Source organism: Taudactylus pleione, unplaced genomic scaffold (genome assembly GCF_031769625.1).
Source record: "Taudactylus pleione unplaced genomic scaffold, aTauple2 ptg000274l, whole genome shotgun sequence".
Lineage (NCBI taxonomy): Eukaryota > Metazoa > Chordata > Amphibia > Anura > Myobatrachidae > Taudactylus > Taudactylus pleione.
This window is the reverse complement of record NW_028284676.1, coordinates 27,630-52,096: the sequence shown is the minus strand read 5'-3', so window position 1 is coordinate 52,096 and position 24,467 is coordinate 27,630. Positions and strand designations below refer to the sequence as shown.

Sequence of the window (24,467 nt, the reverse complement as noted above, 5' to 3'; positions counted from 1 at the left end):
TGGTGTGGACATCCCAGTCATGATAAACGGCATATTTAAGAAATAGGGGGTATCCAATTAGCCGCGGTAAATTACTGTGGCTAATGACCTCGTCCAGGGCTATCCAATTAGCCCCGAATTTGGCCCGACGCCGGCACTTATCGGGGTTCTTATTTCGGGACCGGATGTCTCCCGAAAAATAATCCACGATAAATGCCGTTTTTTCACCCCCCAAAAAAGGCGAAAACACAGGTTAGCGAGCTTATCGCGGCTCCTATGTGTTTTTTGGGAAAACTATCCTATTATTTCAATTGAAATAATAGGATAGGGTGAAAAAAATATTGGTGAAATTCGGGGATAATCTGCGAAAAATCCCCGTTTTTCGCCGATCGCAGGGATCAATTAGCGCCCGAACAATGTTCTGGGCTAATTGGATACCGCTCATAGGTAAAAATATGAGATATGGTAAGAACTTACCCTTGTTATCTCTATTTCTACGAAGTCCATAGGGTTCCACAGGATACCTTGGGGTATAGGTGTGACGTCAGTTGCAGGGCACCAAAGAGTTAAGCTTTCAGCCTCCCAGGATGCACTAGGTCCCCCTCCTATACCCCGCCCCCGGGCCAAGGCACCTCAGTTAGTTACCAAGCCATAGGCCGGAGGAGGAGAAGGAAGAGAGAGAACAAAGATCTGGACACATACAAGAATCACATTCTCACCAGAGGGAGACGGAAAACCGGTGACCAGAGCAAAGCCCATCTGCAGCACAGGTGCGACAGGGCGGGAGTCCTGTGGAACCCTATGGACTTCGTAGAAATAGAGATAACAAGGGTAAGTTCTTACCATATCTCATATTTTCTACTTCAGGGTCCATAGGGTATCCACAGGATACCTTGGGGATGTCCCAAAGCAGTATCCTTTAAGGGTGGGGACGCTCCTGTGCAGAAAGGAGAATCCGCCGCCCGAAGGAAGCATCCTGAGAGGCGAAGGTGTCAAACCTGTAATACCTCACGAAGGTATGGACAGAAGACCACGTAGCAGCCCTGCAGATCTGAACTGCCGAGGCACCACGTCGAGCTGCCCACGAAGGACCCACAGACCTAGTGGAATGAGCCTTCAGAGAAGGAGGGACCGGTAGGCCTTCATGAAGATAAGCTTCAGAAATAGCCATACGGATCCAGGCTGCCAAAGTTTGCTTTGAAGCAGGCCAACCCTTTTTACAGAAGCCATAGAGGACAAACAAAGCGTCCGACTTCCTAAACGAAGAAGTGCGGTCAACATAAGTCCTTAAGGCCCGCACAACATCCAAAGAGGCCTCACCCACGGAAAGACCCGGTGAGTTAAAGGCCGGAACAACTATTTCCTCGTTAACATGAAACTGGGAAACAACTTTGGGAAGAAACTCGGGCCGAGTGCGGAGCACTGCCCTGTTCCCATGAAAAACCAAGAAAGGGGGTCTACAAGAAAGAGCCCCTAACTCAGAAACACGTCTGGCCGAAGCAATGGCCAGAAGGAAAACAGTCTTAGCTGTTAGCCATTTAATATCCACTGAGCCCAGTGGTTCAAACGGCGGTCCTTGGAGAGCCCTCAGGACCACAGCCAAATCCCAAGGCGCCACAGGTGGAACAAAGGGCGGCTGAATACGGAGAACACCTTGCATAAAGGTGCGCACATCCGGGATTGTAGCAATCCTACGGTGAAACCAGACAGATAGGGCCGAAACCTGTACCTTCAAAGAAGCAAGGCGAAGCCCATGATCTAGCCCCGCTTGCAGGAAGGCGAGAATCCGAGACAGACGAAACTCCCGCGGTGCATAACCTCTCGGTCGACACCACTGGAAGAACGTATGCCACACGCGATGGTATATCCTCGCGGAAGACGGTTTCCGAGCTCGTAACATGGTACGCACCACAGAGCTGGAAAACCCCCGGGACCTCAGCATGGCCGTCTCAACAGCCACGCCGTCAAAGACAGCCGAGTCAGGTCTGGGTGAAGACAAGGACCCTGAGACAGAAGGTCCGGTCGTAGCGGCAACCGCAGAGGACTGTCCACGGACAGACCCTGAAGGTCTGAGAACCAGTGCCGTCTGGGCCACGCGGGAGCTATCAACAGGAGCGTCCCTCCTTCCTGTTTGAATTTCCGGATTACCCGTGGAAGAAGGGAGACCGGAGGGAACAGGTATGCGAACCTGAACGTCCACCGGACGGACAGAGCATCCACCAGAGACGCCCCTTCGTCTCTTGTACGAGACCCGTACACCGGCAACTTGTTGTTGAGCCGGGACGCCATGAGGTCGATTTCTGGAAGACCCCACCTGTCCACCAGTAGTTGAAAAACGTCCGGGTGCAGGGACCATTCCCCTGGATGAACGTCCTGGCGACTTAGAAAGTCCGCCTCCCAATTTAGCACTCCCGGGATGAAGACCGCTGATATGGCCGGAAGATTGCGCACCGCCCAAACCAGGATCCGAGAGACCTCTACGAGAGCCGCCCGACTGCGAGTTCCTCCTTGCCTGTTTATGTAGGCCACGGTGGTAGCATTGTCCGACTGGACCTGCACCGGGTGACCCTGGAGAAACCGCTGTGCCTGCAGGAGAGCATTGAAGACCGCACGGAGTTCCAAGATATTTATTGGAAGCTCCGCTTCTGTCGGCGTCCACCTGCCCTGGAACAAGTGTGGACCCGAAACTGCTCCCCAGCCCCGAAGACTGGCGTCCGTTGTCAACAGGACCCAATTTGGAACCCAGAACGGACGTCCCTTGTTGAGGTGGGTCATCTTTAACCACCACGCAAGGGACAAGCGAACCTCCGGGGTGAGCACAATCGTCTGGAACTTCAGAGACTGAGGCAGCCCGTTCCACTTGGACAGGATCAGGTGCTGCAGAGGTCTGGAGTGAAACTGGGCGTATTCCACCATGTCGAACACCGACACCATGGAGCCCAGTAACCTCATCGCCGAGTGTAAGGACACCCGGCGGCTGTGCAACTGCGCACCCTTGACTGTAAAGCAGAGATCTTGTCCTCCGTCACGAAGATCCTTTGCTGTCCCGAGTCCAATAAGGCTCCAAGATGCAGAATCCTCCGAGACGGGATTAGAGTGGACTTCTGCCAGTTGATTAGCCAGCCGTGCCGTTGCAGCAGTGCAATGGTCAGGTCCAAGTGGTGTAACAGGAGCTCTGGAGATCCTGCCACCAATAACAGGTCGTCCAAGTACGGCAACATGCGGACTCCTTGCAGCCGCAGAGAAGCCGCCATGACCGCCATCACCTTGGTGAAAACACGTGGTGCTGTCGCCAGGCCAAAAGGTAACGCCCGAAACTGGAAGTGGTCGCTGCGGATTGCAAACCGAAGGAACTCTTGATGGCGCAAAAGAATAGGGACATGCAGGTAAGCGTCCTGTATGTCCAATGACACCATGTAGTCCCCAGGTTCCAGCGCCAGAATGATGGACCGTAGGGTCTCCATCCGAAACTTCGGGACCCGCAAAGACTTGTTGAGTGCTTTGAGGTTGAGAATCGGACGATATGACCCATTGGGTTTCTGTACCAAAAATAGATTTGAATAGAAACCCTGGCCCCTCTGGGAGAATGGAACAGGCACTATAACTCCAGCCTGGAGCATAGTGTGCAATACCTTCCGCAGCTCCGTAGCCTTGTTCCAGTCTGATGGTAGACCCGTGGTGAAGAATCGAGCCGGGGGTCTGTGCCGGAAGGTGAGGGCGTACCCGTGGGAGACCACCTCCAGAACCCAAGTGTCTGTCGTAGTGAACGACCAACACCGGGAGAACTGCAGCAGGCGGCCTCCCACCCTGGGATCCCCCAAGGGGAGACCCGGACCGTCAGGCCGCAGGCTTGTCATCTGGCTTGGGGGCCGGACGTCTGGTACTCCATGCCTGTTTCCGGGGCTTGACCGATTTCTTAGGGCCAGCCTGTCGAGGAAACGACTGTGGTTTGGGCCTGCCCTGGGCCCTAGATGACCGAAAGGACGATGGTCCAGAACCAGAAGGAGCAGCGGCCGACGGGAGACAAGCAGATTTGGCTGCCGCCAGCGTGGCCACAATCTTATCCAGATCCGGACCGAAGAGAACTTCTCCGGTAAACGGCAACGCTTCCAGACCTTTCTTGGAATCTGCGTCCGCCTTCCAGGATCGCAGCCACAAGGTGCGACGAGCAGCTACCGCTGCTGAAGAAATTCTAGACACCAGAGTACTAATGTCTAGAGCCGCCTCGTTGATGTAGGTGGCCGAATCACGGAGATTGCCAATCAACTCCGCCTGTTCGGCCGGACAGTCGGATTCAAAAGAAGCCTCTAATGAATCCGCCCAGCGCTCCATCGCTCTGGCAACCCAGCAAATGGCCATAGCCGGCCGTGCTGCCCCCCCTGCAAGGGAATAAGCGGACTTCAGGCAGATTTCTACCTTGCGGTCCGTAGCATCCTTAAGGGAGGACATGGATGGCATCGGCAATGTGGCACTACGGACAAGACGGGTCACGTGAGAATCCACCTGTGAAGGGGATTCCCACTTAGCAAAATAATTATCCGCGAACGGATAAGCCACCGCCAGGCGTCTCTGCGGCTGGTATCTTTTGCCAGGTTGTTTCCACGCCTCCTCTAAATGGTCCACCAACTGACCCGAAAGAGGAAAGACTGTGGCATCGCCCTTCACATCTTTGAAAAAGGCATACTTAGATTTAGCCGCTGGGGGAACTTCGTCCTCAATCACCAAGGCTGTGCGGACCGCCCGAATAAGTCCAGGAATATATACTTTGGACTTAGCATCAGCGTCCTTAGTATGGAGAGGTTCCTGATCGTAAGGATCCAGAATCTCCCCATCATCAGACGTCCCCTCGTCATCCTCATAAGGAGCGGACAGAGACGCCACCGGCCTTTTATGAGGCCGCATCACAGACTCCCCTTGCAACACATCCGACAAGTGCTGTACAGAACTCGTCAGGGAGTTAACCCACGCTGGCTCCTGAGAACCCGGGAGCGGGGAAATAGGGAGACTGTGGGGTACCACCAATTGTCGTGGGAACCCCTGCATGGGTGACGACACCACAGACTGCTGGGACACACCCATCGGAGTAAACGCGGGCTGCGGAGCTAACTGGCCCACTAAAGCTGTTAACGCCTGAGCGAAACAAGCCCAGGGCGGCTCCTGTACCGGTGCTGTAACCGTAATAGGCCGCGCCATGGACAAACACTGCCGGCAACGGCCCTCCACGCTACCCTCCCCCTCCGCTAACGGTACTTTGCACGTGGTACACTGTAGCCGGAGGGGAAAATCACTTTAAGACATGATGGCACCATGTATGTGACCTCTCTCACCAATTAAGTATTAAATAGGCTGGAGACCACCCTGCAGCACCGCACCGCAAGGGCTTTAGCAGAAAAAACAGGGACAGTTATAAAGCTGACAGTTTAGAGAAGAAAAGTTACAGGCAGCGCTAGCACAGTCACATACAATGCAGAGAAATAACAATTCCTGCACTAACAGCGCTGATCACTCAACTACACAGACACAGGGCCTGGTAGGACACAGCGCTGCATACACAGACCTGAGCCACAGCGGAGGAGAGGTATGCGGGGGGACCCAGACCACGATGCTTCCTTCCAGACTTCCAGCAGTGTTCACCATGCGTTGCAGAGAAGATGGCTGCCGAGGAGCAGAGAGAAGCTGGCCTGGGGGAGGAGCGCTGACACAGGACCAGTCAGCACAGTGCAGAGGGGGCTGTGTGCAGCGGGGGAGGCGCCGGCTGTGAGACAGGGAAGGCGCGCTCCCCTGGCATGCATTTAACCCCTGGGACGCCGCAGCGCTACCGCTCTGCTCCGGTCCGCTGTCCCAGGGGGTAGTGGAAAGCGCAGGTTCAGTACCTGGCTCCACGCTGCAGCCAGTCCCCAGGGAGCCCCCTGCCTGGGGACTTAGGACCATGTGACCAGCGGGGACCCACCGCGGGACCCCGCTGCTTACCTTTGTCCCCCTTGGATCCGGCCATGGTCCGGAACATCTGGGGTCACCGCTAGCTGTGACCCCAGATGCTCACCAGCATCCCCGGATCGGTACCGGCGTTCTGGTACCGGCGGGGGTGTAGGGAAGACAGCATGGACGTCAGGACTGACTGTCCATGCTGTACATCCAGATGTGCAGCCACAGCTGCACTGAAGAAAGCTTCAGGGGCTCTTCTAGCCCCCACTCCGACAGGTGCACCCGACGCCGGCCGGGCACCAAACTAAACTGAGGTGCCTTGGCCCGGGGGCGGGGTATAGGAGGGGGACCTAGTGCATCCTGGGAGGCTGAAAGCTTAACTCTTTGGTGCCCTGCGACTGACGTCACACCTATACCCCAAGGTATCCTGTGGATACCCTATGGACCCTGAAGTAGAAAATGTGATTTTTATTTTAATTTTTGTATTCGAGCTTCAAAATAAAAATACTGAAAGAAGGATGATATTAGTACATACCTGAGTCCAGTAGTTGAAGCATGGCTCTTGTTTAGCCAAGTTCATCTTTGCTCTTCCCGGGCAGTTTGGGCATCTTTCTGCTATTAGGGTCCTCCAGCTCTCGGGACTTGTAGTAATGTGGGGCCACCTCTAGGAGCCATGAGCTGTCAATCTCGATGATCTGCAGGTATGACCATAGATCTAATACTGTTACATAAGCCGAAGGTGCCACTTATCTGAACAGCAGACAGATGGTACAGAGTAGTGAGGTTTAAGGAGAGGAAATGGGAAAGTCAAGGATGGAAAGTGGATGAGATATCTAGACCTGGTAGCTAAGGGTGCTATAGATGACAGCAGTTGGGAGGTGTAGTGGAGAAAATTTCGATGGAGCAGAGGGTGGGTTCAGGCGAGATTGAGCCCGATTACGATGTGGTAGGGGGATTACACAACCCACAAGGGAGCGGGCTGTGCAATACCGCCCAACTTAAAAGCTAATGAACCAGGAGATGTCTGTAGGAAACAGACACCTTCTGCATGCATCTATGATCAGAGTGCAGCGTCCACAGATGCTGCTTCGGATCGTCGCGATGGCCGCTTGCAAGGCCAGAAAATCTGCGTCCCACGACGTAGAGCCTGGCCTCACCGCTCCCAGGAAACGGGGGCGACACCTTGCTCCTAGTTTTAAATTACAATTCCAAAAGCCTGGTCACAAACAAAGGAGCAAGGTCAGGTTTCTCCTTCCTCTCCTTTTAGTGACCTATGATCTACGACAATACAGAATAGGAGGCCTAAAGGAGGTTAAGCAAGTGGCAAAAGGACAGGAGGCGACATATAGACATCATCCATAAGTGCGGACACTGTCAAGACCTTACCTGTCTCATATACTCCTTGGTGGTGAAGACAAGCTCATGGTATATAACCCAGCGGGGCTGCTCCTCGTGTAGACTGCTGTTTGGGTGGATGTATACCAATTGCTGCTGCTTCACGGTCTTGTACCCGCTGCGGCTGAGCTTGGCTGTGTGGTAGAAATACCCGGCTGTGATTGCCTGGCATAATGGAGGGCGATAAGGAAGAATAAGTGGCGGGTGAGGATAAAGAAATACTTAACTCCAGAAATTACCTTTACACAGGTTCCCGTATCCAGTCAACAAAATACGAAAAAAAAATTCTGCCCCAACCAGACAACCATGGGTGCACCAGGTCATGGCATCAACATTATGGTAATCGATACCACGATTACCAAAACGTCCCTTTAATTACGGACTTATACATAGTATTTACTAACTGCAATCAGCACCAAAGCCTGTATCGTCTCTGTTTTTAATTAACCAGGGTAAATATAAAATGTATCATAGTAATTAAAAGGGAAAGTAGCCCTAACTGAAGGCTGCGGACCAATCCATAGGTGGTAACTGTTCCAAACAAATGCCCAGCCGGCAGTGCTTAGCGGACTTTACCTACAGACCCAAGACACTAGGATAAAGTGTTTCTATTGTGAAAAATAATGTCAGCTCCGTTTTCGAAATAATATTACAATAGAAGTTGGACCTTGCTTATAAATAAAGAGGAAGCGCATTTAAACTTGCTCCAAAGCAGAAAACTACAGCTGCCCGTACGGGGTTGATAGACCGATTACAGTTGGCCGTACCTTGCGCAGTGGCACACTGTCCCCTTCACACGATGTCAACTCAATTTCTATCCGTTCCATGAGACCTTCAAGCTGCTCCCGGACATCACGGGCACGGCGCAGGGAGCGAGCCTGAATAAAATTCTCGTAGCACCACTGGAGAGAGTGACCCGTTTCCACCCACTGAAGACAGGAACGAACATTATGGAAGAAAGTTAGGCGTGAGAAATACAACAGAGATACAATTACAGGGCAGGACGTGACCACCACCACCACAATACATTATATAATTTACATTTTATCAAAATTACTTATTCCAAGGCATGAACAGTCAACTGCCTAAACCAGATTTCAGAACAGTGTAAGGGCATCGGTGATAGTTGATTATTTTCCTACGAGAGCTGAACATGCAATGCCCCTTTCTTGATGTCCACAGAATATTACTCACTTACAACTACCCTATAGTTTGTTTGCAATATTTATCTTACATTTGACATTGCTCGTGTCTGTGTACACCAAGGGAGCTTTCAGGGCTCCTAGCTCACATTAACAATATGCTGCTGTAGGCCAACACTGAACCAATGGCCGTAACACTGGATTTACGTGACCCTTTACTTCCCAAACATCTGAATTTGAAGCCTACTCTGTTCCTACAAGTAATTTCTAACAGGAAATCCAATCCTACCTGTTCTTTCTTACTGCCTTGCAGAACTGGACACAGTGCGTTACAAAGTGTGGTTGTTCTGCTCTAACACTTTCCTCTCTTGGTGCTACTCAACTTCAAGCAGCAAATAACTGTATTTTACCATTCAAGGGTTTTGATTTGCATGCACAGGGCAACAGTACATATCCTTCCTTCCGTACGTACTTGTGTGTATACATTGAGAAGCACCATGTGGTCCCCACCAGGCACGGTGAAGTTGGCACGAGCTGTATCCGCATGAACCAGCTTGTCTTTTGGCCGATAGAAGATTGCATTGTTTACAGACAACATGGCGGCAATGGTGACGATCTGCTCTGAGCAGCCATATCTGGGAAGGAAGAGAAGAAATAAGCACCACATGCCAGATGGAGAAGACGGGAAACCACACAAGTGATAGGTGAATAAATAAAACTAGAAGGCAGACAGGAAATGGCGGAAGCTATGACGGTCAGTTAGAATAGAGTCTACAGAAAAGATCAAGGAAGCTGGTCAAGAAAAGTCAGTCGCTGGGGGCCAGGCCAAGGAGGGAGCACCAATAGCTGGGGGCTAGGCCAAGGAGGGAAAATGAGTAGCTGGAGAGGCCAGGCCAAGGAGGGAGTACCAGTAGCTGGGGGCCAGGCCAAGGAGGGAGCACCAGTATTTGGGATGCCAGGTCAAGAAGGGAGCGCCAGCAGCTTGGGGGCCGAGCCAAGGAGGGAGTATCAGTAGCTGGAGAGGCCAGGCCAAAAACCGAGCACCAGTAGCTGGAGAGGCCAGGCCAAGAAGAGAGAGCTATAGCTGGGGAGACCAGGCAGGGAACGCAAGAAGCTGGGGATGAAAAGGAAGGAGCACCAATAACTGTAGAGGCAAGGCAAAGAGCGCCAATAACTGGAGAGGCAAGGCAGCCAACGCCAACAGCTGGGGGGGCCAAGCAGGGAGCGCCAACAGCTGGGGAAGCCGGACAGGGAGCGCCAACAGCTGGGGAGGCCGGACAGGGAGCGCCAACAGCTGGGGAGGCCGGACAGGGAGCGCCAACAGCTGGGGAGGCCGGACAGGGAGCGCCAACAGCTGGGGAGGCCGGACAGGGAGCGCCAACAGCTGGGGAGGCCGGACAGGGAGCGCCAACAGCTGGGGAGGCCGGACAGGGAGCGCCAACAGCTGGGGAGGCCGGACAGGGAGCGCCAAAAGCTGGGGAGGCCGGACAGGGAGCGCCAAAAGCTGGGGAGGCCGGACAGGGAGCGCCAAAAGCTGGGGAGGCCGGACAGGGCAGGAAGCGCCAGTAGCCAGACACTTCTTTTGCACAATATATTGCAGAGCCCTTAACATCACTATAACTTTTTGAACTGTGGGAGCAAACACATACAAACATGGGAAAAAACATACAAGTTCATGCAGATAGGGACCTGGCCCTTTATAGCACAGAGTCTTGTGCTGCCAGACAGAAATGCTCACCACTGTGCCATCAGACAGATAGAGCCAGAAGCCAAATTAGGCACTGTGAAGCAAAGAAGCAGCAATACAGATAACTCACTTCTCAGACGCCAGGATCATCTTGGATAACATAGGGTCCACCGGGAGCTCAGCCATTCTTCTTCCCAGCTGTTGCGCATAAGAGACAGAATGTGAAAAGGAGAAGTGGATGAGAGGACATTACTATTAACACCACCAATAACCTTCCCCACCTCTCTAACCTTGGTAAGTTCCCCAAGATGGTTAAGGGCCCCCAGGGCGTAGAGCTGCTCCAGAGCTAGAACTAGAGTCTCGTGAGGTGGGGGGTCCATGAAGTCAAAGTGGATGAGATCATTAATACCTGGAGAAGACAGACAAGAGGGTGCAAAACATAAGTGAGAGGCCAAAATCAAGAGCGCCCCGGAAATACAGAGGAGGGGTGCGGGTTATTCATGGAATAGCTTTTTGATCTCCCATATAATTATCACAGGATCTCCCCATATATCCTTATTTCTCCTCCATTTACCTGTAACTATGCCAGCCCTCCATAGCCCCTCTCACCCAAGCTCTTCAGGAGCAGGACTACGTTCCCCAGGTTAGTCCTCTGGATTTCCGGTACAGTGGTATCTTCCATCTCATTTTTATATGCCCAGGCTGTATATAGCCTGAAACATTTCCCAGCAGCGACGCGGCCAGCTCTGCCTGCTCTCTGGTTGGCTGATGCCTGGATAGGAAAACACAGTGGTTAAAAGTCTAATTCTAGACTGAATCGCCAAAAGCCACAGCACTCTCTGAATAAAATTCTCTCTCTTAAAACTCCATTCTCACTCTTCTAGTGGAGCCATTTAGTATCTCCTAATTGCTAATCACGATCTCTGCATCTAATACTCTGGCATCAATCCTACCTACAACATAAGATGGTTTCTCCCCCAAAACCCCTGTGTGGCTCCACCTCCAACCCTACTGCAGCCCCCCCCTGGCCACTGTGGCTGTCTCCTATCACTGTTTCCCTCTTCTCCACCACCCATCTCTCGTCTCCTTCTCGAACAGCCCTCTCCAGGGGATATATTTAATAAATAGACTTGATGAAAACCTTTTGCCCAATTAGCAACTGAAAGTTAATACAGCAATTAAGGAACCAATGTTTAAGCAGCACAGAAGGTAGCAAGACATTGAGAGTGGTCACCTTTGAGCAGGGAGTGACAATAAGGGACTCCATTCCGGTACGAGCATTGTAACTCTTCTGTTTGCAGAATCCAGGGTCAAGTACGTAAATGATCCCATCTATGGTCAGTGATGTCTCTGCAATGTTGGTGGCTACAACAACCTTGGGAACACAAAAAGAAAGATTAATCCTAGAAATGTATTTTGTTTGTGCTGTCCACAGGAAAGGCCTATTAGCCGGGTTACCCTGATAGTGGAGGACCAGACTTATAACTAGTTTATGCCTATGTGATTCCTGCAAGTGTAGAGCAAGACTCATCTCTCTTCTCTTCAGCCATCAAATGCAAGAGGAGGATCAGACTCATAGCTCCCTCCTTTCTGTGTCACTCTGCAGGAGGAGAAACACATAGCTCCCTCCTTTCTGGGTCATCCTGCAGGAGGAGGACCACATAGCTCCCTCCTTTCTGGGTCATCCTGCAGGAGGAGGAACACATAGCTCCCTACTTTCTGGGTCATCCTGCAGGAGGAGAGACAGACACATAGCTCCCTCCTTTCTGGGTCACCCTGCAGGAGGAGGAACAGACTCATAGCTCCCTGCTTTCTGTGTCACCCTGCAGGAGGAGGAACACATAGCTCCCTCCTTTCTGGGTCACCATGAAGGAAGAGGAACAGACTCATAGCTCCCTGCTTTCTGTGTCACCCTGAAGGAAGAGGAACAGACTCATAGCTCCCTGCTTTCTGTGTCACCCTGAAGGAAGAGGAACAGACTCATAGCTCCCTGCTTTCTGTGTCACCCTGCAGGAGGAGGAACAGACTCATAGCTCCCTCCTTTCTGTGTCACTCTGCAGGAGGAGAACCACATAGCTCCCTCCTTTCTGGGTCATCCTGCAGGAGAAGGAACATATAGCTCCCTCCTTTCTGGGTCATCCTGCAGGAGGAGGAACACATAGCTCCCTCCTTTCTGGGTCATCCTGCAGGAGGAAGAACAGTCATAGCTCCCTCCTTTCTGGGTCACCCTGAAGGAAGAGGAACAGACTCATTGCTCCCTGCTTTCTGTGTCACCCTGCAGGAAGAGGAACAGACTCATAGCTCCCTGCTTTCTGTGTCACCTTGCAGGAGGAGGAACAGACTCATAGCTCCCTCCTTTCTGTGTCACTCTGCAGGAGGAGAACCACATAGCTCCCTCCTTTCTGGGTCATCCTGCAGGAGAAGGAACATATAGCTCCCTCCTTTCTGGGTCATCCTGCAGGAGGAGGAACACATAGCTCCCTCCTTTCTGGGTCATCCTGCAGGAGGAAGAACAGTCATAGCTCCCTCCTTTCTGGGTCACCCTGAAGGAAGAGGAACAGACTCATAGCTCCCTGCTTTCTGTGTCACCCTGCAGGAAGAGGAACAGACTCATAGCTCCCTGCTTTCTGTGTCACCCTGCAGGAGGAGGAACAGACTCATAGCTCCCTGCTTTCTGTGTCACCCTGCAGGAGGAGGAACAGACTTATAGCTCCCTGCTTTCTGTGTCACCCTGCAGGAGGAGGAACAGACTCATAGCTCCCTGCTTTCTGTGTCACCCTGCAGGAGGAGGAACAGACTCATAGCTCCTTGCTTTCTGTGTCACCCTGCAGGAGGAGGAACAGACTCATAGCTCCCTGCTTTCTGTGTCACCCTGCAGTAAGAGGGTAACACTAATAATTACATTCTTTCTGCCACCTTGACTTTGTTTCCTAATAATCCACAGCCTTACCTTTCTTGCACCCGGAGGGGTGGGCTCAAATATCTTAGCCTGCATGTCAGATGGCAAGTTGGCGTATATCGGTAAAACCAACATCTCTGCAATCTTGGAGCCCAGCCGACGGCAACGTTCCTGTAACATCTCGCTGCACGCCTCTATCTCCTCCTGCAGCAACATTTTGTGGTAGTGAGTTTAAAAAGCAATGCTAACATTTACCGAAGTAAAGCATTATGACTGAAATATAGAGCGTATAATACAATGCATGTTAATATAAATGTAAATGTCTGTATAAAACAGAATGTTCTGAGGTCATAATCTGTGAGGTCATAAATTCAGTGTTTACTAAGAATACTGATTGATTAAGAGGAATAATACAATAACTACTCCATAGTCTCATACAGTTTTCTGTTACTTACAGGAATGATGGAACAGATAAGGGCACATGCAGGAGGTAAAGGTTACAGATTATCAGCCTATCAAGCAAGCTCATGTACAAGTGTTCAATGATGGAAATTGACAGTGAAGACCAAAAACAGCAAAATAGGACTAAAACAACTAATTGACTTCACCCTCTAGAACTATAAGCACCCAACATACATCTCTTGCACATACCTGTCCAGTCAAAAAGACTAAGATATCCCCAGTGGGCTGCGTGACATGGATCTGCAGGACAGACACCACACAGGCCTCTAGGTAATCAGCCTCCGGCGCCTGCAGAAGACAATTAGATATATATAAGCAGGGGTCGGGAAGGAGGAGGAGTGGGGAAAACAGAAGAGAGGGCCAGAACGGAGGGGGAGAAATGGGCGGAAACAGAGATGACCTGGGTCCGTTATAATAGTATTTTAATATTTCCATTAGCTACATAGACACAAACAAGAACAAAAATAGGGTTAATGTATCTTTATTTCCCGGTCCTACAGCCGCTTACCTTGGTGTAATAGATGTCCACGGGATACCGGCGCCCAGGTATTCGGAAAATAGGGGCATCGTCAAAGAAAGAAGAAAACCGTTCAGTGTTGAGGGTGGCGCTGGAGACAAGGACCTTGAGGTCCGGCCGAAAACGGGCAATGTCCTTAATGAGGCCAAATAACACGTCTGTATGTAGAGTCCGCTCGTGAGCCTCATCTATAATAATTACGCTGAAGTAAGAAAGACACCACATAGTGAGTGAGGGGAACAATATGGCTGAAGTCTGAGGTACCTAACAAAAGCTGGGAGATGCTTGAGGTGATAATAGTTTGTACGTAATACCTGTAACCGGCCAAATCTGGCTCCGTGAGGAATTCACGCAGCAACATTCCATCCGTCATGTACTTCAGTATGGTGCGCTCGGATGTGCAGTCCTCAAATCTAATGCTGTACCCCACCTGGGAGTGGGAGGAGCGAGAGAAAGGTGGTTACATGTTGGCGTCTGAAGGAGTGTTGGGGAAGGAACATGATTCAAAGGCAATCAGGTTACAGAGGAGGATAAGCTAGTGAAGATAAATACGAGGACAGAAGATGGGGTACGAAATAGAAAGCAAAGAAACAATGGATTAATAGAAGATAGCAGTAATTTAATATAGAAACACAATACAAAATAAAATGCCCATTGTGGATAAGTTTTATCACCTCGTTGCCCAGTTTAACGGACATCTCCTGAGAAACTCGAGCGGCCACACTCATTGCGGCCACTCTGCGAGGCTGAGTGCATCCAATCTTCATCCCATTACGGGTGTAACCCTACGCAGGCCAGAGAAGAGATGTAAAGAGGCTAAATATTAGATAGCAGCAAACATTTTTTTCAATATATAGGAGGTTCTAGAACTTTCAGTGTGGATTAAACATTTATCAGGCTATACGTGATGTTGTCATTAGAACATGTGACCACTCACTTCCTCATGCAGGTACTGCGGGATTTGGGTTGTCTTGCCAGATCCCGTCTCCCCTTCGATGATGAGAATTTGGTGTTCGGAAATCGCTTGGAGAAGATCAGAGCGATACGGGAAGACAGGGAGACTGCGCCTGACCTCCTGCATGGACAACTTCTTGCTTTCCAACTCGGACAAAGCCTTTACGGCCTCATCTTCCTGACAAGGGAGGTAAGAAGAAATTGAATAACTTTAGAGCTTTCCATCGTAGCCGATCAACCGACCCCTCCAACACTCCCAACGGGTCATGTTATGAGGATTTCCCAGCCCAAAACTGGCAACAGAATTTAGATGAATTCACCTTTGTAGGACAAAAGAAAATCTTCAACCACAAGAACCCTTAAGGAAAAGTGTTTATCATGTCTACTCTTCAACACCCTGATGTCTAGATGAGCGCCGATGTACACATCCAAAGTTCAATCTCAAAGCTCAATAAACCCCAACAAAATTTAGCAGCACAAACTGTAAAGGTGCCTACACACTAGATGACTCGCAACATATGCGATGTCGTCAATGATTTCTCTTGAACACCCCGGCAACTCGCCTCCACTCCCAGACAAACAATGTCTTGCATAAACTGTCCAATCTGACCAACGACCTTAGTCTCATTAACGAGATTGGCAAATCTTGCCTGCTGTAGGCAAGATCTGAAGATACGACATACGACCCGCGGATACGCGCATCGGCATCGTTATCGTGAGTGGACACTCACGATTTGGACATATTTTACACAATTTGTCATTCTCATGTGTCGAAATCGGGCAAATCGTGCAAAATATCGTCTAGTGTGTACGCACCCCAAGATATTTACTGGTGCACGGAACTTGCTCACCTTCTCTATGGTCCCCTTCATTTGCGTTGAGCTGACAAACTGTATAACTTCGTCTTCTTCCATCACATACTCGTATTCTTTCTGTCCACGAGCCCGGGCATCTTTGGCTCCGAACTTTAGCGATGCAGCGCCAATGTGATCCTCCTCCCAACGCCTCTGGTCCTCGCGGGGAGCAAAACGCTCTTCAGTCACTGGTTCCTGATAGCGGTCTGGGATTTCCTGCAGGCAAATAAAACATATTTATACCGAAGACATTTCAATTAGCAACCTGGGTATTTATTTCAGGTTTATAAATGTGCTTCTTAATTTAATATTACTGCAGATTTTTTTCCTGCAACAAGTATTGCTGTACCCATGCTCGCTTCCACAGAAAGATACTGACAGATTTTTGTTTAACAGCGAAAGCCAGGGCTCTGTGTCTGGTAGCGGATAAAGTTCCTGCCTCCGATATTACATGACGTACCTTACTCCGTATCTCCTCAGGCATAAAGTAACGGTCGTGCTTCTCCATCCGTTCCTTCTCTCCAGCTTTCTTGTAGTCCTTTGCCAGATCCCTCACTTTGCGCTTGTATTCAAGTTCCTTCCTCTCTGCTGCAGTCAGCTTGGCCTCGGCGAAGAAATACTCCTCCTCCGCTATCTCCGCCTCCAGGTCTTCCAGCTTCTCCTTCTCCCTCTTTCCAAGGTAGTCTCTGCGCGACTTTTTCCTCAACTCTGGTATCTACAGAGAACACAGGGCATAGGTACCGTGCTGCAGTTATCCGCTCTGTACAGCTATAACTGGTGGTGCACATATAGAAACCTTTCTTACAAAATATTATAATATATATATATATATATATATATATACACATATATATATACACACACACACACACACACACGCTGGTAGAAACAACAACACCCGTAACCTACACACAGTTTAGAAAGTCATTTTTTTGTAGGTTTTACTAGAATTCATGAAAACGCAGCCTGTATATTCAATAGGAACCAGTGACATCACTGAGGTATAGTGAACTGACAGCCAGTCATGCGTTGTCATGGAAACCACAACAAAATGGCTTCCTCCACTTTGTGCATACTTTATTTAAGCATTAGCATTGCAGCAGCCAAGCCTAAAGATTACCATTTTTTTACGATCCTCTTCGGCCAGTTTGAGCCTCTTCTGTGCCTCTTCATATGCCTACAAATAAAATGATAGAGTGTGAATAAAAGAACCAGTTTTAGATTCTAATGTTGCAGTGATCAGACTTTTCTTAGCTACCCAGTCCACCATTCCCGGGTGCCAGGCTTTGTATTAAACTTTGTAATTCTTCTACATAATAATGTTTAAAAAAAACGAAAAAAAAAACCCTTTATATATGTGCCATCTTCCATCCTACAACAGTGCAAGAATCAAGTCAGTATTTACCTTATGAACTGAACACAATGAATATATGGACCAAGAGTTTTTCACGAATGCTGGGTACACACTGGCCAATATAGCAGGCGCTCAATTGAATGGCCGCTATCGTGTGTGGGTCGGCCAGTGGGTACAGACTAACTGTCTGTGCACGACGTCGTTCATAGACATTATGCGTCAGCTGTTCTACACAGCCCATGGCCAATATATCTGCACATCGTGATGTGTGTAGGGCAGTCAGCAGACCGCCCGTACACTTGCTGCAGAGGCCGCTGGTGACTGACATCACGACTGGGCGAGCACATGTAAATGCCCGCCCAGTTATGACATTAGGCACGACACATCAGGCTGACGATTGGTAAGTGTGTATTTACTTACTAACTGTCAGAGAGCACGGCGGATCGGCAGGACCGTCGTCCTAGTATCTATCCACCTTAAGGACATCATCGCCAGCCAAGTGCCAGCTCCTCACCTTCTTATCTGATCTCTCCACGATGTTTCTGGTTTTCTCCTTATCTCTTTTCTTTACTCTTTCTGCAAATGCATCCCTTTCCTCCAGATCCTTCAGACGCGCCATCTCTTCTTGCTCTTCTTCATCATCTGAGATAACCTGTGGTGATGGCACCTTCTCCTTCCTGGTGGCATCAAGGAACAAAAAAAAATAAATAATCACTATGAATTTGCCCATTCTCATTGCTTTCCCCTACAGTATAGGTCATATAGGTCATCCAGCAGATAAAGTGCCAACCTGCTGTGTCTGCCTTGTGGAACGGTCTGTGTGATCCTTCGTTGTATTCCTGATGGGTTTTTGCAACTCATTGGGTCTAAGGAATAGTCCGTATGTCCTTGTAGATAAATAAGCCCCGACCATCTTCCCCAAAACCACCGTCATGGTATGAGACAACTAGGACGTAATTTATTCAACGTGTCCAGTATACTCCCCTATCACAGGGCACTCAGTTTATTTTTTAACCAAGCCTCACAGGAAAAAAAGAAACTAAACTGGAAACACAGAAACACCATCTTTTCTGGGAGAAAAAAGGAGCATAATCAGGGTGGGTCCTCAAGGTTTCCCAATGGATTCAGAAGGGGGCGATTCAATAGTTTTTCCCAGTGCTGTGATAATTAATGGATGCCCGACAGAGCAATTCAATTGTTGGGGGACGCCAATTGTCTCGCTTGCTGCGCCCAAAAGCACTGGGTTTAGCTGCGTAAAGAGTCTAAACCTGTCTAAAGTTCTGGTTAGAGACTTTTTTTTTGTGCTCGCCACCTTAGGAGGCTGTGAGCAGTAATGTGAGTGCCCGCGGCACTCACACACCCAATTGGAGCAACTATTTAATTGCGCCATCGGGTGACTATTACTGAGGAGCGGTGCGCAAAAAAAAAATTTAATCTTCCCCAGAGAATCCACTGAATTTCGTGAAAAATAAGATAAGGAAATCTGCAAGACAGCCCCCCACCCCCAGCTCTGACATCCTCCGGGCCGTGGAGCAACACGATTTTCCAGATAACAAAGTCACAAGTGTTTAAAAAAGGAGAATGCTGTAAAGCATTCAGCACCAAATTCCGGTCCCCAGTTACTAGTGGAGGACTGTCCGGTGGTCACAAATGCACCCTCAGTTATGAGTGCCACCTTCTTCTGGGAAAAGACAGAGGGACTCTTCGATTTTGCTGATATTTTGCAATTTTTAGACCACAGGCAGCTAAAAAGCCCCTTATAACCTTATACTACTGGTATAGTTCTGCTGGCGGACTCATTCCGGCTGTCCTACCGACAACGCCATTACGAGAGATTTCCCAATTTGCTCCCACAAATGAGTCAGGGTACATGGTTAACTGGAATAGCGGAAAACAGGACAAGTGCAATATACCTAAATCAGAATATAGCAGTTATACCCAATGCTTGCTACATTGATTTATCCCAACAAAAAAGAAGATTAAAAGAAAACCAAAAAGTTTACTGGCTCATCCACTAAGAAATTTGGGTATTTATAAAACAGTAATTGCAGAATGAGAGGGGAATCCTCCTTTATACATAGAGCCTGACTCAGAGTTGTACGCTTTTAGCATCGCTGCTCTGTCTTTATACGCAGCGGCTGTGCTAATATGTGCTAATGCAGCAGGAGGTCGTCTTGTGTAAATAATACGCCTTCTGACGACTTCTGCGCCTGAGAACACAGCATCGGATCACTCTGCGCGACCATCGCTCATCTGTGAAACAGGCAGGTTACTCAGGATGGCCAGTGTTTTCACGCAGCTGAAGCCAGTGAAACTGCGTACAAGGCCGCAGCCGCTGGCTTCAGCACGCCCAGAACATGGGACCAATTGGCCGACAACGCCCCCAAACGGCTGCAGGCCGTCAATCAAGCTGCGCCGCCTGGGCACTGCGAGCGAGCTCGTAGAAGGAGATCTGCACATGCGCAGTAAAGATCCTGCGCATATCTTCAAACATCGGAGTTGTACGCCAACCATCGGGTTTGCTTATAACTCTGAATCAGCCCCATAGCTAATTGGGAAAAAAAAGTGTGTGTCATATTAGAATTTAGGGATTGGTAGAACATTTTAGAAGACATCTTGCACATCGCTGCCCCAGATTCATGTAGACTCTGCAGACGAAGTATTCTTTTTTTTCCTTTATAACTGGTATCACACGCATACATAAACCTCACATATTGGATTGTTAGGTCGGACTGGCAGAAATCATCACTAGAATAGGAAATGATTTCCCATTGCATTTGCCCTGCAGTTACTGTTGCTTAACGCCTTCCTGGGCAATCACGTAACGCCGCGCTGTAAAAACATATTAGCGGCACGGATGGTGGATGCTGAAAGAGGGGTCATTTCGGCAAACAGGACGCCGCCTCCTCTTTAGCAGAGCAGCCACTTACCGATGCAAAATCCAGTGATATTTCTTATTTAAACAAATCAATATCCAGCCGCACATAAAATCGATTTCAGACTACTGGAGAAAGCGGAATAATTAAAGAATCAGGTGTCGATTATTTTCCATATTCCTTTGCTGTCAAAGTAACGTCTTATCGGGGGCTAATTATTTTCATAAGATGTTTATTTCTTTTTTAGTACATACATTTCCCTGCCCTTTCCTTCCTTTTCTGTATCCCTACACCCGGCTCCTCAAATCTTCTCAGTCGTTTTAGGACTCCAGGAAACCTGACCGCCACAAAAATATGTACTGTTGTTATCACGTGATTGTAGATACTAAGGGTTTGCTGTGTCGTTATAATATACTATATATATATATATATAATATACTGTGTCCCTATATGATGGGCGAGAAAGTTACATAAAGGCAGATTCTGCGACCGTTTGAGCGTCTTTTGCCGTAGTCGCATCTGCGACTCTACACTAATGCTCACCTGTTAATGCTAGTAACAGCCCTTCCTCTGGCGAACAGCCGTGCGCCCAAACATGCAAGCACTAAGACACCCGCTTCTAGGGTCCGAAGACTTTAGACACCCTCATCGAAACTTGCACCAGCCCTACAGCAGGTGTAGATTTTCCGTTCGAGTGTGGCCTCCCAAGAGCGCGATTAGACGTCTCTATATGCAATCACGTCAACGCCACGCACACGACACCCCTATGCCACGGACCATCTCTGTGCGTCCAATTGGCCACTTCCCAGGAATGCCCAATGCATATCGGAGAGAGCGTGCGTCTCAATCGCTACTGCGTGCAAGCATGAGCCGTGCGACTTTTTAGTGGCGCGGTTGAAATCAATCGACCAAGAGCGCGAATATCGGCCTTTATGTGCGACTCGGAATCAGGCCCATTGAGCGGAATCAGAACGTATTGCTGAGCTATTACAGGTGTTTTATATCATAAGCCGATTTATTTGATTATTCCTTTGAAGAAGAATTAAACGATTAATGAATGTATTTCTGACATAGAAGAGATGTTATTTTTCAAAAAGTGGATGGAATCAAATTAGTTACAATTAAACAAATGTTTTTGCATAACGTTCAATCAAATTTACATACACACACACCGGATCTACCCTTACATACACACACACACACCGGATCTACCCTTACATACACACACACCCCGGATCTACCCTTACATACACACACACCGGATCTACCCTTACATACACACACACCCCGGATCTACCCTTACATACACACACACCCCGGATCTACCCTTACATACACACACACCCCGGATCTACCCTTACATACACACACACCCCGGATCTACCCTTACATACACACACACCCCGGATCTACCCTTACATACACACACACCCCGGATCTACCCTTACATACACACACACCGGATCTACCCTTACATACACACACACACACCGGATCTACCCTTACATACACACACACACACCGGATCTACCCTTACATACACACACACACACCGGATCTACCCTTACATACACACACACCCCGGATCTACCCTTACATACACACACACCCCGGATCTACCCTTACATACACACACACCCCGGATCTACCCTTACATACACACACACCGGATCTACCCTTACATACACACACACCGGATCTACCCTTACATACACACACACACACCGGATCTACCCTTACATACACACACACCCCGGATCTACCCTTACATACACACACACCCCGATTCTACCCTTACATACACACACACCGGATCTACCCTTACATACACACACACCCCGGATCTACCCTTACATACACACACACACCCCGGATCTACCCTTACATACACACACACCGGATCTACCCTTACATACGGGACCGGGTGTAAGACACTCACTGCGCTCTGTCACTCTCGCTGTCCGATGACTCCTCTTTTTTCCTCTTCCTCAGATGTTTCTTTTTTCTCTTCTTCTCATCTTTGCTCTGGTCCTTTTCCTCCTCTTCATCGCTATCTTCCAGCAGAGCGTAAGTCTTGTTTTTCTGCTGTATTGCCAGGGCCTCCCGCTCCACGGCTCGGGCTGGCCGTTCCACTGGGGTTTTCCTGGGGAGCTATAGATGCAAGAAAGAGAAAGCACCGGATAAATCCATCATTAGCAAACAGAGGAGAAAACAAGAATAAAACAATGGTACCCTATAGACTTAATACCCTGTCTATTGTAACTTGTCCAGCAAGATGCAAATACTTCCTGGCTATATAATTATATAATATGGCTCAGTGCAAACACACCTAATAGATCAATATTACACACTGCAATGACATTATGCAGTTCAGCGTTTTTACACCTCTACTGTGCATACGTATATGTTAAAGGAAGGGGTCTCGAGAGGGGGAGGGGAAACAAATTACCCAGGTCTGGGATTCTGTAGGGGCCTGGGAATTGCAAGGTAGGTGTAAGAAAATAATGCAGATATCATTTTCATGTGGTCACTTATATATTGGAGGACAGGACTGCTGCAACTCAGGCAAAAGCTGATCTTATTAGAACTCTCAATGCCAAACTCTACATGTTGAGTTCTTCAATGTTTAATTTTCGATATGGTGCTACATTACATGTGAAAAGCATAGGACATGCATGATCTTGCCCATCATAGGTGATCTACACCTAATATACAAGTGATTTTGTAGAAAAAAGGCATGCATGACATTCACCCACAAACTACTGACAGCCTAAATCAGCTGGCAGTGAAATAAATAACAGCTGTACATACAATACTTAAAGGCTCTTTAAATTCCTTTCTAGCAGTGTAGCCCGGATAACGCAATCCGCCCTCTCTCACCTTCAGCCAGAGTTCCTCTGCAAAGCTACGGACTTTGTCAGTCACATCAATGGCTCCAGTGTCGCTCAGTCGGCTTAGGAGGTCGGCGGCACTTGAACTTCGTCGGGCAGTGCCGACCAGGAACTGAGCCACATGTCGATCGCTCATTCCCAGAACGTCATGGAGGCGATCTTTAACCCATGCCTCCACCCCGTCCATTTTTAGGCTCTGCCTTTGGCTCAGTTTCCGGGTGACAGAAACGTGAGCGGCGGGGACTGCGCTTTGGGCGGAGGAGCTGCGGAGAAGGTTGAAAGGTAAATAGTACCCATTCGTGAAACACATTAATTAGTTAAGTGACCTGAATTTAAATACCTACAATTGTTGGCATTTGCTAGGGAAGCATTTCAGGATTCCCCGGTATCATTTTACTGTCTGGATTAAAGCAACACCAACTAGGTGGTAAGACATAAAGTGGTTAGAGAACCCAGGTAATTGAGCAAGAGCCCGCAGATGGGTGAAACATGTATAATGGCATTGTCTAGCGGGCAGAGCGGATACTACCTGGACTTCCGTTAAAATAAAAAAAACATTGACACGCTCCCTTGATGGGACCGGTTTAGCTAGAAAAGTAAAAGGTGCACATCTGCATACTGAGATGTTACAGGGGACGGTGCCTCAGAGAGAAGAGCACATTCTGTAGGGTCACCACACCAGCCATGTAAATCCAGACACAACTGCAATGACCCGCTACCATTAGATCAAGTGCAATATTAAAAACCAGATTTAAAGCCTTATTATGAATGACTTCCACTGCAATATACTCCGACAGCGATTTCAGGCAGCACAGCAGGCAGATGTCTGTAGTTGTGTGTTGTCTGACATCATTGGGCAGAGTATATTCACTCAAATGCACCCATACCTTCTGTTCTATATATTATATGAAACACATTATTATTTGTATTGATTATTCCAAACTTTTACTTTATTATGTCAAACTTAAGGGCAGATATTTCACAGATAAATACAACAAATGTTTATCCCAAACCAGGCCTCAGCACGCTATGGCTCCACAGCGGGAACTACTAGTCCCAGCATACCCCGCCCATTGCTTATTCTACCCCAGACCCATATTATAATAAAGGACAGGTTGTAGCACGCGTGTTACTCACCCGGTGTAAATAATGACTCCTCCTGCTCCCCCCCCGCACCTAACACGAAGGTGGTATACACAGCAGATAGTGGCGACTAGTGATGACATCGGCAGCGTGTTTCCAACAGACTTCCGCACTGTGGAACTCATAGTGCGTTTCAATGACGACTGATAATGGCGACAGTGTTTGTATTCACCAGAGGCCGAGCTGTTCTATTCCCTTGTGTTTCCGTTGGGGAGGCCGGAGCGCGTAGTTGCCAAAAGCTGTCGTGGTCTTCGGTAAGATGGCTGCACTATAGAGTCAGGAACGTTTGTTACATGTTGCTAGAACTAAATAATTGTTATTTATAAATGAATGTTATTATGATGCATAGGATATGGTGACTCTTGATGCTTTGCATGTGAGAAGAAAGT

At 48.8% G+C, this 24,467-nt stretch overlaps 1 protein-coding gene across 2 annotated transcripts in view; it reads right to left on the bottom strand.

Moving 5' to 3' along the window:
* Positions 1–24,179, bottom strand: part of DHX16 (DEAH-box helicase 16) — a 33,423-nt gene extending 9,244 nt beyond the window's left edge. Inside the window, exons 1-21 of one of the 2 annotated variants that reach the window (XM_088481467.1) lie at positions 24,073–24,179; positions 22,925–23,198; positions 21,984–22,195; positions 17,683–17,845; positions 16,935–16,991; positions 16,275–16,529; positions 15,812–16,030; positions 14,944–15,138; positions 14,681–14,791; positions 14,321–14,436; positions 13,998–14,208; positions 13,679–13,777; positions 13,079–13,231; positions 11,363–11,503; positions 10,738–10,900; positions 10,419–10,537; positions 10,259–10,326; positions 8,914–9,076; positions 8,067–8,228; positions 7,291–7,464; positions 6,440–6,599 (exon numbers count right to left, since the gene is read on the bottom strand). In XM_088481467.1, the coding sequence (XP_088337593.1) occupies positions 6,471–6,599; positions 7,291–7,464; positions 8,067–8,228; positions 8,914–9,076; positions 10,259–10,326; positions 10,419–10,537; positions 10,738–10,900; positions 11,363–11,503; positions 13,079–13,231; positions 13,679–13,777; positions 13,998–14,208; positions 14,321–14,436; positions 14,681–14,791; positions 14,944–15,138; positions 15,812–16,030; positions 16,275–16,529; positions 16,935–16,991; positions 17,683–17,845; positions 21,984–22,195; positions 22,925–23,198; positions 24,073–24,161 (3,273 nt within the window). In that variant the 5' untranslated portion in view covers positions 24,162–24,179 and the 3' untranslated portion in view covers positions 6,440–6,470. Of the gene's footprint in view, positions 1–6,439; positions 6,600–7,290; positions 7,465–8,066; positions 8,229–8,913; positions 9,077–10,258; positions 10,327–10,418; positions 10,538–10,737; positions 10,901–11,362; positions 11,504–13,078; positions 13,232–13,678; positions 13,778–13,997; positions 14,209–14,320; positions 14,437–14,680; positions 14,792–14,943; positions 15,139–15,811; positions 16,031–16,274; positions 16,530–16,934; positions 16,992–17,682; positions 17,846–21,983; positions 22,196–22,924; positions 23,199–23,279; positions 23,400–24,072 lie in introns of those variants that run through there. The other variant, XM_088481468.1, reaches the window with a different exon arrangement.
* Between the last annotated feature and the right edge of the window lie 288 nt (positions 24,180–24,467).